This window comes from Rousettus aegyptiacus, unplaced genomic scaffold (genome assembly GCF_014176215.1).
Source record: "Rousettus aegyptiacus isolate mRouAeg1 unplaced genomic scaffold, mRouAeg1.p scaffold_m13_p_13, whole genome shotgun sequence".
NCBI classification, from domain to species: Eukaryota; Metazoa; Chordata; class Mammalia; order Chiroptera; family Pteropodidae; genus Rousettus; species Rousettus aegyptiacus.
The window spans coordinates 68,480,569-68,501,998 of NW_023416288.1; the positions used below are offsets into that span (position 1 = coordinate 68,480,569).

General features: G+C 34.8%; 1 protein-coding gene across 3 annotated transcripts in view; it reads right to left on the reverse strand.

Moving 5' to 3' along the window:
- The window catches only part of CPED1 (cadherin like and PC-esterase domain containing 1), a 256,715-nt gene that overhangs the window by 206,268 nt on the left and 29,017 nt on the right, over window positions 1-21,430 (reverse strand). For all 3 annotated transcript variants that reach the window (XM_016125247.2, XM_016125248.2, XM_016125250.2), the window contains one exon: window positions 121-227. In XM_016125247.2, coding sequence (XP_015980733.2) covers window positions 121-227 — 107 coding nt within the window. The remainder of the gene's footprint in view (window positions 1-120; window positions 228-21,430) is intronic.

A 21,430-nucleotide genomic window follows, 5' to 3' on the forward strand; every position in this document is an offset into this window, starting at 1 on the left:
CTAATTTTTCAAGTCTGTTTTTAAAAAAAAAAAAAAAAAAAAAACACTATGGAATAAGAAATACAAGTAGTAATATTCATAGGGCTGATTCGATGTGCACATTTGAAAAACAATATTTACCTTTTGATGTAAACCTAACTGGCACATGTCTTCCTTTGATATGCAGGGTTTTCCACCAGCTTTCCTAGAAGGCAGGCAAATGAGCAGATCCCAAGAGTCCAAATTACCTAACAGCAAAAGAACATTGAAAACAAATAATTTTTATCAGATTTTTTAAAAGGCAGTATTTACTTCTTCAGATTAAAGAATATAATTATTTCAATACTAAAACAGAAGCAACAATGATTCTGAATATATTTAAAAGTCAATATTCAAAATAACAAAAATTGAACTTTTCTAATTTAGCAGACCTAATGTTTTTTTATATTTAGTATTGTACCCTAGGAAAAATTCAAGTATCTGAAGTAATATCATAAAATTCCTTTAAAAAACGAAGGCACTAATTTTATAAATTTATAAAGTATTATTTGGAGATAGGGAGGAAAGATTATAAAGCCTTTCTTAAATCTTTTCATTATATTCATTTTTTTTTCATTTTTTTCATGGTGACATTGGTTAACAAAATCCAATGTTTCAGTAGACTTTAACAATAAGGCATATATAGATTTACACTGTGCATTCACCTCCCATAGTTAGATTTCTTTCTGTCACAACATATTTGACCCCCTTTACCCAGTCTACCTCCCTCCTCTCCTATAAAGCCTTTTAAGATAGAAGATAGTTCAGAAATCAAATAATGATAAAAAGTCAAAACACTGAACATTTTGTTCTGGACTTCGCCATCACCATTGCTTTTCACAGATCGTAAACATCAAATACATATTTTTAAAAGATTTTCTACAAAGAAGTTGCAGCAGGCAGAAAATAAAATCCAACAAAAATTTAAAGAACAGATTTTGTCTAAAAAACATTTGTGGTTTAATTATAGACAGCACAGAGTTAGTTCCAAATACAGAGTATAACATTGACCAAAGCAAATGATATTTCAGCTATTTCACCAAGGACAAAACTCTTTGCCAACAAATCCTAGTAACTTGCCAAAATAATCTCAGAGGAATACATTCTTGTATAATACTTGAACATTTAAAAATTAATATTTGTGTGTATTTTCCCTTATTATCTTTGATTTATTTATAAAAATTGTTTTATCAACATGCCTGTCATATAATTGGTGCTTTAAGAAATTTTTTTTTAATGAGTGAATAAATAGCCCATGATAGTATGGTAAACACATGACTTCAGAGAGGATATGGATATGGGTATCTCAAAAATAACCAAAAAAAGTGATGTATAAAATAATTGATATTACTCTAAAAACTTTCCTCATTTTGGATGGAAATCTAGTTTAAAAAAATTAAGTAATTTCTGTACACATGGCATCGTTTATTGACCAATTGTGAGATAATGTTCCTTCAAGTAACTATTTATGCCAGACCTCACAGTCATCTTCCACATTAGGTATTAGTGGCTTCTAAAAAGTAGAAAATAATTGACATCTCCAAATTCTATCTTTTAAAAATTTCTCATTATACACTTGAGAGTATAATGCTTTCAAAGGAGGGCTTTACAGAAGAGAAAGGAGAAAGAAGGAAGAGTGAACTGCGACAATTAGAAATGAAATTTCACTCTCCATTAATTAAGTCCTTTACAGTTTGACAAGCTCTGTGCTATCTGGGCTATTGGTTCCTCAGTTTGTAATTGTTCTATTGCTACGAGAGAAACCTCTCTGCCAAACAAGAGTATGCAGACAGTTGAACTTAACATCTGAGCTCCTGTTTTAGAGCTTCTCTGTTTGCTGGTTGTATCCCAAGATGCTCGATTTGGGTGTAGGAGAAAATCTCTCCACGTAATTGCCATCAGGCCTTCAGCTTGAAGGGTCTACCTTTTCCACACACCCACACTTTGAAGGAAACTACAAACAGATTTCATTAGCCCAATTCAAATACTCTATGATGATTCGAATACTTCATTTTAAATGTGCACCTGGTATTTTCAGCCAAAACCTTTTGATATGGATTCAAAAGGGAAAACACAAAGACTATTTCATGCAATATTATTTCTAGGCCAGGAAACACTATAACCCTAGAAGAAACTTCCTTTCATAATATATTCAACTAAATATTTTAAGAAGATAAGGATATGTGAAGAGAGGATTTCAGTTCATGGATGGTATTGTTTGGTGTTAAAAACAGAGTATATTGTATATTTCTCCAAGTCCAAAGGATGGCCCCCTTCACTATCCAAGCCACACATGAAATTGCTGGATTTGATAGAAAAAATATATATATTTAAGCCATAAATGTTTAAAACTGGAAGACACATTTAAATAATTCAAAGATTTGATTTATTAAGAAACTTCTATGAACAGAACATTGTACTAGAACATTTTACTAGAAAAAAAGTAAATAGCAAAAAAAAAAAAAAAAAAAAAAAAGAGCAGTCACTGCCCTCAACAATCTATTTGAGGGATCTAAACATTAAAAAGGATTGAGTTATTTATGAAGCATCACAGTTTTTGACATTCATATGGGCTACCCCTCATCTCTCAAAAATATTTAACTAATATTTTAAAATCGAAATCAGTATTTTAAAAATACTGTAGCACGTAAATTTCCCTATAAAATGAAGTAAAGAATAACTGAAAATTTCAAGTGATCTCTTCATATTTCTTGCCTAATAATTCTTGCTACCACGGTCTGAAAATGCTGTGTTTCCACTCACAGTTCCTATTGTTAGCTTCATTGAGTTCTGCCTCAAACTATTTCCTAGTTCAATATTTAGTAAACTTTTTAACTCTCTCTTCATTTCTTTCTCCAGCTTTAGAGGTCGACTACCTCTCCCAACTCCTACAGCCCTTTTAAAAAGAAAAAGCTTTATTTGTTTCATGAGTGATACTGTGTATTCCAACTTGATTTAAAAAACCCCAAAGCCACATTGAAATGTAGAATCTGGGCAGAGAACAAAGCACATTCACTAGCTAAGTAAATAACATTCAGAAGTCAACCGTGGAGCATTTGGGATACAAATTTGTGCCTCAGCAAAATTACAAATTACCATACAATGTAGTGTTTTGGGTCCCGCTCACCCAGCTGAAAGCAGGAAATTGGGTACGCGCATGCCCAGTGTGTGTGCCCGAGACTGCAGACCACAGGGGCACAAGCTGAGTCCAGCCTACATGTGGGGTGCGTTTGGCCCGCATAGTGTTTGTTTTGATTTTGTTTTTAATTTTACGTGTTTGACAAAATGCAAAAGTCAGCACGATTCACATAAAAATCAAGATTTCAGCCTTCATTGGAAAACCTGGATGTTCTGGTAACACCTGGTCCATGCCCTACATGGCAGCCGCTGGCTGGAGCTGGGCACAGCTTTCCACACGCTCTCCAATTTACCGCGGCGGCCCCACCTGGCCCTCATGCTGCCTGGGCTCTGCCTCTAGTAGCAGCAGATCCTGCTAGACCTGGTGTAAAATACTGGCCTGTCAGTTTCCCATGAATTGCTCATTTAGCAAGTTAGCTTTTAATGAATTAGACTTTTTCATTACATAAGTTGGTTTTGATGAGATGACTGTAGGCAAATTGACATTTGGTCAGTTGGTCTGAATATACCCTTTGATTTACAGATTTGGCCATGGTCTCCTACAAGTGAGTCAGGTCACTTCAGCTCCAAAGACATTTTATTGGCTATGCTAAAGTTGACGACGACTGAAGCATGACCTCTTAGAGTCTATTCCTTCTCTCAGGAGCCTGCAAAACTCGAGAGTGGCCTGTGACCATCTTTTCCATTTATGTCTCTTCTCTTCAGTCGGATTGTTCAGTGGTCCAGGTCCCACTTCTAGGTGGGCCTTCCCTCATCTCTTTCTCGTTCACACACTCTCTCTAGACTCTTCCACATTCAGCCTGTCTCAGAGCTATTGCCACAGTTATAAGTGGCCTAGGACAGGCTCTTTCTAGGCATTGGGACATATATTCTTGGTGTTGGTCTTACTTGGTGTGTTTCTTCTGCCCCCAGAAGACCGGCATTAGAGTATAAGAGCTGAGAAGTCAGATGTGGATTTGAGGAAAAAGAGGCAAAGCAGACCCTGGCCAGTTAAGATAGTGGCTTCTGGGTTTTCCTGCCATAGCGAAAAAGAGACCTTTATGTGATTCAGCCTAGCTCTTTGGAATATCACATTCGGATTTGGGGGCCAAAGCTATAAATAAGTAGTAGCAGTAGCTATGATATCAACAAGTAGTTCTTGAGCACTTATAACATGTCAGGTTCTGTTCTAAGTATTTGTGTTAATTCATTTGTTCCACACAGAACTCTGCTTCCTATTCTTCTTCATTTTTCTTTTTTTTTTAATCACAGAAAGGTTAAATAACTTACCAAAGTCGTCCATCTAATTAGTGGTGGGAAGGGCATTTGAATACAGGAAATCCAACTCTAGAGGCCATGTTTGAGACCATTACATCATTAGTTCTTCAATAAACAAGGAGGCAACAGAGAAACTTAGCTTCTTGTGCCTCTTATGTAGTAAGTTATATAGTAAGTTAAGTAGTAAGTTATGCATAACTTCCAACAACATGATGGGGTAAAAACAATTATTACACATACTTTAAAGAGAGAAAATGGAAAAAAAAAAGAATTATTATTTAGTTTTGGTGTTTTTCTAACTGCTGTCCAGTGCATTTATATTCCTTTGGGAATTTGGCGGAAATAATTACTATAACAGGGATAACTCAGGTATTCCTAGACTCTCACTCAGCATTAGCCGCCAAAGCATTATTAGCGATACTACTGTTAACTTTTCATATGTAAAAGGAGGTAGTACTCAACTGTACCTGTACTCAGGAACTATAAGTAATAACTCGCCTACATCTACTTTTGAAAAGAAATCTCTAAAAGTTTCTTATGGTTTTTTTTTTTTTGATGGTTAAAATGATTTCTTTCCCTGTCATAAAGAAACCAGGACGGGACTAGCTCCCAGATCAAGTTGGTCAAGCCCTTAGATAGGGAGGCCATGGGGCATCGTTCTAGGAAAACAGGATGTGGATGTTCCATTCTCTATCTTGAAATTACCAAAACATGAAAATCTATAGGCATCTCTCCATAAACTGTGAAACAAAATGTCTGACGATACCACTCACTGTCATGTCTCTACAGTGTTGGCTCTGGAAGCAGTGACTCTCCCCAGACAATTTTAGGAGTTTTCAAAGTTCAGATATATTAATCCAAATATGAAATAGCACTGATTTTTGTTTTTATACTTCTCTAAGTATTCTCAGAAATCATCCAACATCTTATTGTTAAAAGTAAGGACTATTTGTCAAGGTTTTTGCCCTTGTTTTTGTTTTAATCGTGCATCTGCTCTAAGGAGTGAAGCCACCTGTAGAATATTTCTAGGTTCCCATAGGCAGGCTGCTCTGTAAAGCAAACAGTCATTTCCTGGTTCTCGAATGACCTCCCTCATTGATAAGGTTGCTGATCAGTAATACAATCCTGAGAACAACAGAGATTTCAGAGATAGTGGCATTCATATAATTGCTGTTTATTCTCAAGGGATGGCAACTTCAATTTTCTGGCACACTGTATAAAAGCTCAGAATATTAAGTCTACTCCTGCTTTATTTTTCTCCATAGGATTTATCATCATCTGGCAGCTTATATATTTTTTGTTTATTTGTTTATTGTCTGTCTCTCCCCATTTGAATGTGAGCTCAGCGAGGTGGGACTCTTTCTACTTTGTTCAGTGCTATATTCTTGGTACCTACAGTAGCTGCTGGAATATAAGAAGTATTTGCTACCTATTTGTTAAATGCATAAGTAAATGAATAATTGAATGTGAGTAGCAGGCCAACAAATAAAAATCAAAAGCCAACACATTGAAATACTTTTGTAAAAATTAAAAATAAAAGATAGTGAGAAAAGATGTTGAAGTCATTTTTTTAAAAAAGGACATAAAGATACATTTTGGTTCTTAGTAAGGATGAAGAAGTAAATATAAAAGAAACAATGTTACCCATTCACTGAAATAATTATAAAAACAAATAGCAGATTCCTAGTACTTTACTTATTGAAAAATTTTCTGTGACACATACATCAGATTGAAGCAGAAAAGATTTATAGAATATGACCTAGAAAATAAATTTGTCCAAGAGCTTCTCTTGTACATAGCTACAAAACTCAAGTCTCATTAACTTATTCACAGTATTAGACTATTATATTCAATAAGGATACAACAAGGGAGAATTACTGAAATTTGTTTCTTTTAGCATTAATATTAAAGATATTTAATTTTTAAATAATAATTTTTCTTTATAATATACTTTCTATTTCATGTTTCATCTGTATACCCTTCTTTTCAAAACTAGATTATAATATTCTCATTGAATAACAAACTCTTTTTCTTCATATCCTTTACTAGGATTAGTACATGATATTACATTCATGAATTCATTATTAACTTATGGATGATAACTTAGGTTCTGTGCTTGATTCCACCACTAGACTGTTTGGATATAAAGGAAAAAAAATATTTACCTTCTCATATCTAACACTGATTATAGTAGACACTTAGCAGATGTTTACTGGATGGAATACTTCAATTTTCAGAATTTGCTTAAAGAAGAATCATATACACAGAACCTCAAGGTCATCAATGAATTAAATGTAACATGGCTACAAAATCTAATAAACTGGCTCATTACTGTAAGAGTTTGGTCATAGGTTTTGCTTGGTATTCCTCTGGTTTATTACCCTTTAAAAGCTGATGATGAAAACTTTGTGCTTTAACACAGAGAAATTCTAAACCATTTTCTCCCTTCATGTTAGAATCCACACTAGGAATTAAGCTGTCCTGCCCTAGTGCATACCCTCTTTCTGACCTATGAGAAATTGTGAAGGTCAATGAGATCATTTCTGTGAAGAGTTTTGAGCTCCGGAAATTCTTCTAATCTGTGAATAAACTCAAGAAAGTGATACTATGCTTAAGCTTTTGCAAAAGTTTAATAGATTCCTTCTTTGAAGAAATTTTCCATTAAGAAGAGCATGAAAGGAAATAAATCAATTTATTCTTATGAAATAAACTCAAGAAATGTTTACTTTCGAAAGCTTGCTGAAAAGTTCCTTTAATAGATTTTTTTAAATGACTTTTAAAAATATTTTTATACTACTTCTGTTGTTTTCTATTGAAGTGAACTGTTTGTGTGTGTGTGTGTGTGCGCGCGCACGTGCGTGTGCGTGTGAGCGTGTGCACTTTCAAGACTATTATCTGTCAGGGAGAAAATTCCCATTATTGTATTTTTGCCAATTATCTGATGTCTGGAATTCTTACTAGATTAAAGGAAAAAACACTGTAGCAATTTAAAAATCAGACTATATACCTAGTGCCCAGATACTAATGCTTTTCTAATTCTAATGCTTTTCTTCAATAAAAGGAGAATTGGCTGATTCAAGGGCTGAAGTAGTAAATATACAAGATGAGCCCAGAGTGTCACAGTGCCAGAAAGTAAGAAAGAGCTCAAAAACAAACAAACAAGCAAACAAACAAAGAAAGCAATGATGAAGTTATGTCGAAGGGACACAGGGGCCAATGGTCAAAATGGGGATAATTTGAACAACAAAATAAGTAACGTTGGATTATACCCCGAAGTATAAAATAAATACTGATGAGTCCATACTGATATAAAAATGATTGAATAAATAAATAAATGGGGCAATATGAGGCAAATATTTTGTTCAGAAAAATTCCAAATAATATATGAAGTATAACTTCCTACTCCTTCAGCATAAGCTGCTCATAATGACATTTGTCCAAAGAGTACAATATTGAAAGGAGAAGTAAAATAATAACTGTACAGTAGAACCACCTGATGAACACTACCTCAGTCAGGTGATCAAGGTGAATATCGACAGAGCAGTGTACACCCTTGATATGATGTGATGAGAACTTCTGTGGTCTTACTTCCCCAAACCAGAGAGTTTTTAAGAATCCCACTTGAGGGATATTCAAAATACCTGACTACGTTTCTCAAAATTGCCAAGGTTATCAAAAACAAGAAAAATCTGAGAAACTGTCACAGCCAAGAAAAGCCTGAGGAAATATGATGACTAAATGTAATGTGGCATCCTGGATGGGATCTTGGAAAAGAAAAAGGATATGCGGCAAAAACTTAAAAAAGTTGAATAAAGCATGGACTTTCGTTTTTACAAATTAGAATAAAAAAATTCTCCAGAGCAAATAAGATAATGATTCTTAAGTATATGGCTGTAGCTAGACAAACTCTCACATACTAATTGTCTCTCCACACTAGGGTGTTGTATTACAAAACCAATCAGTGCTACAATACAAAAATTGAAAGATAATTTTTTTTTATGGAAAATGCATTCTTCTGCTGATAAAAATTCCAATGGTATTTAAAATACAAAGGATCGAGAAATGGATCGAGTTTGGAGTTTGACACCCTCCTCTTAATACATGCAGCCCTCATATTCCTATCCTCTTTATGTCTGTTACTATTTCTCTCCAAATTAAACTTGATTCTATTTGCATCCATTGCTTTAGCTATTATTGCTTTTTTGCCACTGGCTCCCGATTTTACCTTTCTCATTCTCTCTCTTGTTTCAGAGCAGCATTTCCAGTTACATTCTAGAACAGCTGCCCTGCTGAACACGTACAAATTTGAACCTGTTTTCTTCTGCCATCTCTCCCTCAAAGCAGAAAGCATAACCTCATCTTCAAGTTGTCCCTCATTCCACTTCCCACTGATTTCCAATTCTCATCCATCCTAAATTAGACTTTTTAAAACACTTCCTGACCTTTCCAAATACTATCGTATCCTCTAAATCTAAGGTCTCACCATCTCTGCAAAGTCTCCTAATGGGTCTCCTTGCTTCTCATTTGTTTTCCTTCTCTAAACCATCTTCCTCCCTATAGTCAGTCATCTTCTAAAAAAATAGCTCTTACAATCACCAGCACAAGGCAGATCAAATTCCTTAGCCAGAGCAACCAAGGCCCTTCACATCTGCCTCAACCTACGCATCTAGCCTTGTTTCTGTCACAGCGGCCCCGCTTGTTCCTCCTCAGCCGCACCGACTCCTTGTCGGTCCCTGAAACTCCAACAACTTATAGACCCGTTTGTCTCCAGCATGCAACTTTTGCTGCCGAAGGCTCTTCTTTCCAAAATTTGGGTGAGAAATTATTATTATATGCCAAATATATTCTCCTTGTGACACCGTCCTAGGTACATTCAGAATTGGTCACTGCCTTTCCTGTTCTCCCAGGACATTTTATTTCTGCCCTTCGTACTGTTTTTTAATGTATCTAATATTACAGTTAAATAAATACATCCTTGCTACTCAAAAATGACTCTTGGACCTGCAACATTTCCATCAACTGAAAGCTTGTTAGAAATAAAAAATTTCAGCCCCCAACTTTGACCTTTCAGCAACGAGATCCCCAGGTGATCTGAATGCATATGTAAGTTTGAGAAGCATGGATACACATTGCTGCCCTACAGTGACTTGAAAGGTCTCACTCATCTTCACAATACTATCTCTCCCACCAACACCAACTAGCTCTTGCTCAAGAACCATGTTGAATAAAATTTAAATGTTTTTAGTGTTGGTTATAAAATATCCTGATGCCTGGCTGTAATGTCCTTCTCATAATCCTTGTTATGAGGTTGATGCTTTAAATTGGGTTCTTTTGTTACTTAAGTACTTGACATGAGTTTTTGACAGACACTCCTTATACTAAATTCCACAGAATGGCACAGGAGGTTTTAGTATATAATTAACATTGTGATACTTCATTTAACTAAATATTATTCCCTCTTTCTGTTTTATTAAAAGTCATTTTGCATGACTTCTTTAAAATGCAATGAATAAAACCAAGACATATCTGGTTTAACATTGTATAATAATGTGCTGGGGACTATGAGAAATCTGAGAGGGAAGAGAGAATCATTGATTTAAAATTTATTCTAAGAATAATTCCACACTAATTTAGATGAGAATTAAGTCTTAAGAAAATATAATTCACCGACATGGGAAAAAGAATCAATTCTCTCAATGGCTTATTACTTAATGCCACAAGTATTTTAGGATTACACATCTTTTATTCATAAAGCATTATTTTTATAATCTTTGGAAATATATTTAACCCAATCATAATATTTCTGTAAGATACTTATGAGGCCAGTCTTACGTTCCATTTTCAAATCAAGCAATTGATAATCTAATGCACTTATTCAAGGTCGTTCCAAAAAAAAACAATTATGGGTCTAAAATTCAGACCTCCCAGTAATAACAATACCAACATTAGGTGAATGTTAGGAGAAATCAATGAGAATATTTTTTAAGAAACAAAATATGACCTCTTCTATGTGTCTTTAAGACTTCTGAATAGAATGACATAAGGTAATTTTGAAAACACAGGAAATAATCTTCTCTCCCAACTCAATGTTACCATCTCATGTTTCTTCAAAAGGCCTTCCTACCATAGAGAAGGATATGTTAACAAACACTCATTGGTGACTTCAATCTAAGGAAAAGAAAAGGCCTCATTAGTTGTAGGTATCAGTTAAATTTACGTACATTGTCTAGACCTGAGCTCCACAGTTTTCTCTTACTGGCACTACAAGTGAATTCGATAAAGCAAGTGAAATCTTAAACCCTCAAACTACTGATAAAGGAATATACATTTTCAAGAGTGAATAGCAACAGCCCCCAAGTGGTAGACATGACCTAGCCAGCTAGGGTCTCTTGTGAGACCCTAAACTGAGTGCTTTAGGTAAGGAGGGACCTGAGTAGTGGGTGAATAGGGCTATCGTTTAAGACAAATTTCATCCATTTCACACTTTTCTTAAAATTGGCCCTGCTCCCAGAGCCCAGGGGAAATCATAAATGTCTCCTGAGGCTAATAGTTCTGTTATTCATGAGGTGAAAAAATTTAGGTCAACGTGAAACTGTGCCAAGTACTATTTGACGTGTACCATACTTTTAAAGTGTATTGTTTCTACATATTTAAGAGCATATTATACCCCACACAATTTAATAGAATACTATAAAATCATAGTTTCCTCTATACTCATACATAACATTAATTTTTCACCTCTCCAGAGATGTTTGGAACATAATTTGCTATATTTCTCTCTAACTACTTACAACTCAAACTTTGTATAGTAATCTCATTTCCCTTATTTTGATTGTCCTTATTTAAAATAATTTTCTCTACTTCATCGACATTGTTAATTTTAAGATTTATATATATATATATTTTATTATGTTTCGATGCTTTAGCTTCTACCAAATCAATACCAAGAATAATATTGCTAGCTTAAGAAGTGTAACTATTTTAAATGTTTTTTTTCCAGATTTTTTCCCCCCAAAAAGGCAACATTTCACATTTCCACAGACAATAAACATATGAGAGCTTCACTTCCCAGAATTCCTACCCGTAATAGGTGATATCACCAATTTTGCATTTTGCCAGTCCTATGAATTTAAAATGATACACTGTACTATAAATTGTCCTTCTATAACTTTTTCTAAATTTTATGATCTTATTTTCTTTATTCTGCCATTTGGACTTTCTTTCTATAAATGGCTTATTTAACTTCTTAGCCTAAAAAAGATTTAAAAATAGAATATTAGTTTAAAAAAAGCTATCATAATGAAGACATTTTAAATTACTGTGCAAGTAGAACTTCCTTTCTATCAAAAAATCAAACCAATGTATCATTTTTAACCTTGTTATATTAAAAACTATTTTAATATTGATTACTAAAGATCTGTAGAGAGCTAGTAATATTGATGAAAATAAAACAAAAAAATAGTAAATATCATTTCATAGAGGTATTTGGCAGGGAGAACCAGTTTTAATATTTTTACGCACTGACCCAATAATTCAGCATTACACTCAAATGTCCAAAATGTAAAGTAACATAAATGAATATTGTAGCAAAGTTTTATTTTATAGCAATTAGTTGAAATAATTCTAATTATGTATCAAGAATGACAGAGTTAAAAATTATGGTATGCCATATAGTAAAATACTAAAAAGAATGAAGCAAATATTTTTTCATCTACTTTCAGGACTTTAGTATGATATGGAGGTTAAAGGCTCAGGCTTGGAGAGTGACAGTCCTTGAAACAAACCTCAGCTCCACCGTTTATGAGATGTTTCTCACTTGTGAAACAGAAATACCTATTTTATGGATTAGCAGTGAGAATTCAATGAGTTAATGTATATAAGGCACAGAGCACAGTGCGTTTCATTAATAATAAAAGAAGGCTAACTTAAAATGATTGATAGAAAAAATTATTAAAAAATTTTAAACTATGTCGATATGGCAAAACTTTTATCATAATTTCAAATTTTCATCTGTTAAAACACGTTAGATAAACTATTGTATAAAGAGGCAGGAGACAAAAGTACAGGTGGTAAGTGTGCGAGCAAGTGTATGTGTGCGTGCACACATGCATGTTAGATGATTGGATAAAGAAGCTGTGATACAATATACAATGGACTATTACTCAGCCATAAGAAGATATGAAATACTGCAATTTTGCAACAAGAAGAATGGAGATAATCATGCTAAGTGCAATAAGCCAGAGAGAAAAAATTGAAAATCACATGATATCACTTATATGTGGGATACAAAATTAAAAGCAACGAATGAACAAAGCAAACAAACAGAGACTCATGGTCATGGACAATAGACTAGTGGTTACCAGAGGGTAGGAGGTGGGGGGAGGTGGAGGAGGTAGGTGGGGTAAAGGGAGTCAAATATGTGGTGACAGAAAGAAATCTAACTATGGGAGATGAACAGATAGTGTAAACATATATATCTTAGTGTTAAAGTGTACAGCTGAAACTTACTCGATTTTGTTAACTAATGCCACTAAATAAATAAATAAATAAATAAATAAATAAATAAATAAATAAGTGATGTGGTTAGGATATGTTTCTAAGTAAAGAGATATTATTCTCTGAGAAAAATAACTGAGTCATTTTACACATTGTTTATCTTTCAAGGTACTGTAAAATGTCAATTAACTCTTATATAGGACTGAAAATGTATAGGAAATTAACCTGGATTTTGATCATTTTAAAATTTTGATCATTTAAAACTTCATTAACCAATGCCACCACAATAAAATAAATAAAATGAAATAAAATTCAAAATGTCTCTGATATAACAGTGAGTGTCTTAAAAATATTCTTTGTGAAAAGTAATAGAATTTCTTTCCAAAAGACAAGAACAAAAAACAGTCACAGCATACTATAGTCATGCTGTACAGTTACAAGTTAGAAATTTCAGGCACCACACAAAATAAGGGCTAGCTGATAAACCTTAATATGCTATTTCCCAAATAGGAACCTTTGAGCAAACAAACCAGTGCAAGTGCAAACACTCACTGTTCCTGATACTTGGCTATCTGATGAGTCTTTAGATTAACATGGAATGTGCCTGCCATTCTGGCATTCCCAGCATTCCTTCTATGATGCAAGTACCAATTTCCAGCAGAAACATAATCTGTTTTATACTACAGCTGTGACTTTGGATTTCCATACTATATTTCCACAGAGTAACAGGTAAAGTTCTCATTCTTAAAACAAGCTCACTTAAAATGGCAGCATTTTGATTATGATGCGGTATGATGAGATAGAAAACTTCTTGCATGTCTAATGGGAAATGCCTTAACCTTTTTCAGGTAGAATTTTGACAACATGAATAAGGAGCTTTGGAAATAATTCTTACTCTTCTTTCCAGTAATATTAATTTTAGAAATATGTGTTAAAGAAATCATGAGAAATCTAGAAAAATATTTATACACAAATTTTCTGTGAGTTTTTCTATTGCACCATTTGCTACCACAAAAAATTAGAAATATAAAAATCTGGATTAAGAAAATTAAATTAAAAAAACATTGAATACATCCAATAGTATATTTTTATGTAGTCATCGAAATAATATTTACAAAGGTTTTATAGCATGCGTTTCTGACATACAGTATGCTAAAAAAAGGAAGCTAGAAAATTGTATAACATATAAAAAATTGTGAAGAAATATGTTCAAAATCAATTGTTTTGTTAGTGCCATTATAGGTATTCTCCCTCATTCTTTATTATACTTTTTATGTATTTTCCAATTGGAATAGAGCTTAAAGATCATCTTAATTTTCTGTAAAATGAAAGATGACTGAAGAGATTAAGTAATTTAGTCGCAGTTTTATATAAACAGTGTAATCCAAGCTGGTATCCCCCTTTTCCACAGTACTATCTGCTCTTTGGGGAGATATGTAACTATTATTTGGCATAAATCATATGTCCATATTTTTACCTTGATCCCACTATCTTCAAGCAAGCCCAACTCATCTAAAGACAATTTATAGTCAGTTGTTTATTGCTATTGTTTTCAAATGGAATCATTGGCCTTGACTATAAAGAATTAAGGTAACATGTACCAAAACTTTGCATGTCGACTCATAATTAATGGGCTTGGCATCTATGTAAATTTAGAAATGCAGCTTTCTACCAATATGGAAGGTTGATTCAGGGTCCTGGTGAGGCAAATAGGGAATCATTTAGCAACTAACTGCTTATATAGAAAACAGGCAGAATTTGTGCTTCTGGAAACCTGTAATAAAGAAGTACCTAGCACAGCAGTTCTCATCACATGGCGTATGACCAACACAGAATCATCTGGAAGCTTATTTCTTAACCAGCTTCCCCACTGTTACTAAAGCAGATACACTGGGAGCACAGAGCCCAGTAATCTATGATTTTAACAAGTCTTCCAGACAATTTTGGCCCATACTCAGTTAGAGCATCCAGGTCCTAGCAAATCAGTAGGCGCTGTGGTAAAACTTCGCTAAACCCATGTTCATTAAGCAAACATTCAGATGGGGATTTCTTTTACTTTCTGGTGATCACAAAATGTAAAGTGAGATATTAGGAAAGCAGGGCCCCTTCAAGTCATCTCTGTCCTCTACATCCCTTAATCACTTATTTGGTTACTCTGATAATGAGGTGGAATGCTAAACAGGATTTTTTAAATTCCAAGAGTTCCTCTGTTCTAAATGGACCATTTTGTTGCATAGAAGATGAGATTCACATATGACTTTCTTATTTTTCCTTAGAAAAGGAGTTGAAATGAGTTATTATGATCATTAAAAGGTTATTATTATTTAGTCGGTGGAATTCTTCCTTCTTTGAAAACAGAGACATCACTGATTTGACCGACTAGAACAAGGTTGAAGAGAACACAGCGGGTATGGGCTTCTGTTCTTCGGCTGGTTTTGCTCAGACACAGCCCGGAGCTCATTTCATTTTGCTCTACCATACAGCTGTTTCCGATCATACACACTACTTTCCCCCTAAACTTCAAAAGAAGCACGTGGTACTTGAATATCTGAAGGAAAGTTACAGCTATGTTATTAATGTATTTGTCAGGTTTATTTTTTCAATTGCTAATTCATTTAGCTATGTACCTTCTGGATATATGCAAGGCACTGTCCTATGCAGAATAGTGTATAAATAGATGAATAAAACACTCTCTGCTTTACAAGTTTATAATATAGAAGGGGAGATGAGATGAACCCACAAAAATTATTAAAAATATAGCACAAACATACTCTGGGCACCAGATATGTATGAATAATATGCGATGAGGTCTCAGATAAGTTATTCATTAATTCTAGTTTAAGAGGAATTTATGGGTAAATTTATATATTAATTTGGATTTTAAGAAATGACAGAAAGGTGGGAATTCTAGGAGACAAAAACTTCAATAGCAATGCAAAGCAGAAAGCTTTCAAAAGTGATCAGGCAAAGGTGAGTAGGACAATTGAAGTAGTTCTCCATCCTGCTCACACATTAATATCACCTGGGGAGGTTTTGTTTGCTTGTTTGTTTGTTTGTTTGTTTGTTTGTTTGTTTGTTTTTTAAAGACATAGCAGTGGCCAGGTCCATCCTCCTTCCCCAAAATTCTGGTATAATTCTCTGAGGTGAGGCCTGAGAACCATGCTACAGCAGGGACGTGGAGATGGCTGACACCATGGCATGGCAAACTTTGAATGCTGGGCTAAGAAATACGAGTTCTGTTCAGGAGGAAATGAGATGTCATTGAAGATCTATGTGCAAGGAAGGGAAGTGAGTCGAGCGGTGCTCGTGGAATATTAAACTAGCCGTCGTGGTGGAGTGTACTGTAGAAGAAGGGGCCAGCAGCCGGAGGGAGGTATTGAATAGCTACTATGATAGCACAAGAGAAAGGCACAGTGACCGTAAGTAAGGAACGTGGAGCCATGGCCAAGAAGAGGCACAATTTATAGAGTTTGGTGCCTAATGTATGTTGTGGTTGAAGGAGAGAGAGGACCATTTATGAATTTTACAGCCTAAAGAAATGCTGTACTAACAGAAACATGGTGGGCAAGACCATACTGAGGTAGTGAGACACACAAATCAAAATATCTAACAGGTACCTCAAAAAGCTGAACTCTCTCAAAATTCTGCCTCTAGGGTACAGATTAGGATTTGACATTATTTAAAGGTCTTATCCCCTTAAGAGATTATTAATTCTGCAGAGTAGAAAAGTTTCTGGGTGAAATATTAAGAGAAGGTGCAAAAAGATGATTTGGGATAAATGTCTCGGAGAACACCTGTGTTTGCAGGAAGAGCAGGAGGCGTCGGAAAGGTTGGAGAAGCAGGAACGGGCAATATTAAGAAAGTTAAGAGAGGAAAGGGTTTCTAAGAAAATTCTAGACCCCGTGGCATCCACTCTCTGATAGGACAGGTGTTTGTTTCACTGTGGTTCACACATTTCACCAAGTTGGAGACACACTGCTAGAGTAAGATCAAAGACGCTGGGAAATTAAGTCAGTGAATTCATATTAAAGCTTAATTTATAGTTTTGTTCAATTTTGTATAATTTGAGAAAGACTGATATTCTACTCATGCTCAAATCTGCTCTTGTAACAAAAATAATGCAATCATAAATGTAGTGACTGTATTTTGTAACAAAAAGGAGTTTCTTGGAAAATTTTGAAAGGATGCTTTGGGAAGGTGGTGGGGGAAGGAGATGCAAGTCATATTATTGAAGGTTAATTAGGGAAATATTGCTAAAGAAAAAATATTTACTTTTCCTTAAGTTTCCCCCCCCCCCCCAAACCGTAGTTTGGACATCCCAGAAGAGATACTGTTAGGAGGAAGCAACTTCAGCCAGAAATAAAACAAAAAATCATAGAGGATATCCAGAGGGAAATACTATTTAACTGGGGAAAGTTAAGTCTAAAAAGGAAGTGGTGCAAGAGGTTTCAACAATATTTGTGATAGGGCAAGTGGAAAGTGAAAGCGCTACAAAAATTAAGAGACAGTCTTGAAAATATGGTTAGAGCCTCCCAAATGCCTCCCAAATTGGAGAAAATGTCTAAAATATTTCGAGGAACTAAATCTGAAAATAAACTAGCATAATAAACATACCATATCTGGAGTCCCTAAACGCCCTTTTAGTTAATCCACACACTGTCACTTGAAAGGTCCCATATGACGGAGTTTGTTATTCTTTCCTAGAGTCTTTCCTCATCGAAATATAATATGAAAATGATTTGTTTCTACAAATTAAATCTGTCATTCAAAGTGTAGTTTAGTCTTTGGAAAATTAAACAAAAACGTCTCATTTCTTTTTAAAAAAGACTTTTTTCAATTCTAAAGAAATAAGAAAAGAACAATGACCCGAAATAAATTACTTATAAGAATTTCAATTCTGCATCTTTTTAAAAAGTAAAAGTAACAGAATGTGAATTTAAAGAAATAGTACATAGAAAGTATCATCAAAGCTGTATTGAACATTTCCCATTCCCAGCTTTGGGAAATTCACATTCCCAATCTGGTTTCTATGAAACTTAAAAAGATCAAACAATTAGAAGCTGGGCTTGAAGGAGAAATGCTAGGGATTTCGGTAAACATCTGGTTACCATTTTCAATTGTAAGAACTAACCCACTTAAGGAAGCAGTTTAGTTTCTTTAGAGTAAAACTGAGACACTAGCTTTTTGTTCTCTTTGCACAGTGGAGGGTAGAGAAAACATCAGAATGGGGAGGTCACTAGAAGCTCAACTTTTATAAATAAAAAGGTTTTTTCAAAAGCTAAAGTAAATTGAACTCGGGTCCCTATAGTATAAACAATTCAAATGAGTTAAGGTTAAACAAACATTCCTTAAGCTCTAGTGTGCCAATTAGAGGATACATTCTGCTTGGTCGTAAATATATCAGTAATTCTGTAAGCACTGAGGAAAATAACAACAAACCTGCACACACAATTACTGGGTGTCATAATACAATAAAATAGAATGGTGCAGGCTTATAAGTTTCTTTGATTTAATTTCTTCTTTTTTCCCCCCAGTTTGATTAACTAAAGGCACAGAAGCACTTCAGATACCTTCCAAAACTATTACTTGCATAATAAAAAACGTATGTCCAATGAGTTCGAGGCAAAATACAGACAAGGCAAAACACACTGTGCCTTTCAAATGTGACCTTTACTCTTTTGTCTTCCTGCTAAATAGTCATACAGCATATTAAACTCAGGAAAGCAGCAGGGGTGCTGGTGTGGAGTTGGAGGGGGGGTAGGGGGGAAGGGAATGAGAAGAGAAGTTCATTAGGCTCTCAAGTTTTAAATTATCAGTAGAAGCATCTGCTATAAACATGCACTACTGGCCAAATGGGGCCACTGCCAATTTTGCCTCCAGGTCCACATTTTTCCACTCCTTTGCTTCCCATTCCTCTTTTTTGCCCACAGGATACAAGACTGAAAAAAGCAAAAACTTAAAAGAAGGAATTCCTAGGATGATAAAGGTTTAAAATCTTGTCTTGCTTTCTCTCTCTCATTCTGTGTGTATAAATGTTACAGTGCATCACAGAACTGCAAATTTAAAAAAGACTTTAGTAGTTGGTTTACTTATTCTCCTGAGCAATAAAACAAAGCAAGTCACTCAGCAGCATGCTGACATGCTTCTGTTCTAACAAAACTTGCTACTTTTTGAGATGGGCTGGTCCATCTCTGGATAACTCTGATTGATACGATGTTCATCCTTCAATCCGTCCTAGTTATGCCTTCTGGAGTTACTACAAATAAATTTTGTAATCAAGAATCCCATTAAACTGTGGGAATACAAAAACATTGGTCCAACTACTTGTGAGGCCTCCCAGAAACATTCTTTTCAATCGGAACAATCTGTTTTCTCCTTCCTGCTGCTGTTCTGGTTTCTGCTGCAGCCATAGAGATGTGCCCTCTTCGAGGATAGGTAAACAATTCTGATCCAATGATAACAGATACTCCACGTCACAGTCTCTTGAATTACATATTACTTACACTCTACCCTGAAAGCAAGTTAAAAACTTTTGGAAAATGTTCTCTCTTAGGCCACTATTCCATTCTATGAACTAAAACAATGTTTTGCTTGGATGATATGAAAGACAATAATTTGATGCTGCTTCTATCTTTCTTCAGAGAAGTATACGTTATAAAAATCCTGGATCATAGGATATATTTTTCCAAAGCAGGGTACTAGAAAAGCATAAAAGTGAATGTTTTACACTATGCTAAGAAAAGAACTAGAGAGTATAACGTAGAGGACACAAAGGACCTAAATGACATGATGGGGGGGGGCCCTCAATGGTTTCTATGTTCAAAAGCTGTATGTTTTACTTTTACGTGTATTTTACCAGAGAGCATTTTTAGATAACGCTAGGTATTCCATTGTTTTTAAGGAACATTAAACCTTCAGTTAATCAATTTTCACTTCTAAGCAGATAACCCACAAATCTTCATCTCCTGCCCTGGCCTCTCTGTTTACTCCAGGTTCTGCTAGATACATTCAAATGAAAAAGCTCACAGCACCTGAGACTGAATACGTATAGAACTAAACTTATCCACAGTCCCCCCAAACAGCAGGCTGAGTAACACTAGTAAATGTGACAAGAAATCATGAAAGCAAAAGAAGAAAAGAATTCTGGAAAATAAACAAAAGCACTTAAAAGCCTCAATGGTCTAGAATTGTTATATTCCTGTATTTGTGGTTGCATTATTTTTATTGTAAGAGTAGATCTGAGCATGAGTAGAGTATTAGCGTTCCTCTAAAGTGATGTGAAAATGAATGGTTTATCAATTAAGTTTTAATGTGAATTCTCTGAGGTAGTTCCCTATTTAAGGGGCCAAATGTTGGTGCACCATTTTATCTTCATTTATTCGTATGACATCCGTTTATTTGCAATACAAATATTGATTGTGTGCCCCATGTGAAGGGCATGGTTTTAAGTCATAAGCAGAACAGACATGGTCTCTGACCTTAAGGAGCTTACAGATTTGGGGGAAGTGTGTTTTTTTCCCCAAAATGGAATAATCCAGGAAACTGTGTGTATACAACCCAGACCTTTCCATGAGAACACGTAAGCTGAGAAAGAGTGCCTAAAAAAATAGCTAGAATTTTCATGTATCCCAAATACCCAGCAGCGGCATCCTTAGCTGACTTCATAGAGAATCCGTTTTAAATGCATCTCCCCTCCAAGGAATCATCACGCTCTCCTTTCTGTAACGAGTCCTTGACAGTAGTAACAATACTATCTCCAATTTTTGGAGTGCCGGCAGTGTGCCATTCACAGAACAATCGAAAACAATTAATTTGCAGAAGAGAAAACCAAGGCTTTGAGAGGATAAGTAGCTTGACAGAGGTTACGTAACAAAAAAAAGGTAATTCTGGGGATTGCCACCGTCTACTACTTTCCCAAAAAAGCAAATATTCTGGTTAAACTCTTCTTACTTCTGGTAATTTAAGCCTCTAGTTCCTTATAGCTTCTTTTCGAACACAAATAAACTAAAAAAAAATTGGAAATAGGTTTTTCATTACAAAAGTTAAGATTGGCCTGTAGGAGATGTTTTTTTTTTCTTATACAAACTTCAGAAACAGCTTTTAGCAAGTAGCCATTATAAATAAACCTTTGAAGTTAGACTAAATTTCAAATGATACATGGATGTGTTGGACATTTTTTAAGAGTTCAGGTGAACGTAAATGAAAATACAAGGAGAGAGAAATCTATTAAATTATAAACAGGAAAGGAAATCGGCTTTTTTTCTTTTTTAATATGTCTTCCATAACATTAAGTAGTGATCTGTATCTCTCACTCCGTTATCTTTTAATAGTATTTCCTGAGGACACTGTTGGGCAAATTATAGTGTCCTTATTTGAGGTGGGGGTGGGGGTGTTGCTGTGAAGCAACGTTATTTAAAATACCATTCTCCGGAATATAATACATCATGTAATATCAATACAAATATCAATAAATGCTATTTGTCATGGTTTTGACTCTAGCCCTCATAGGTATGCCTTCACT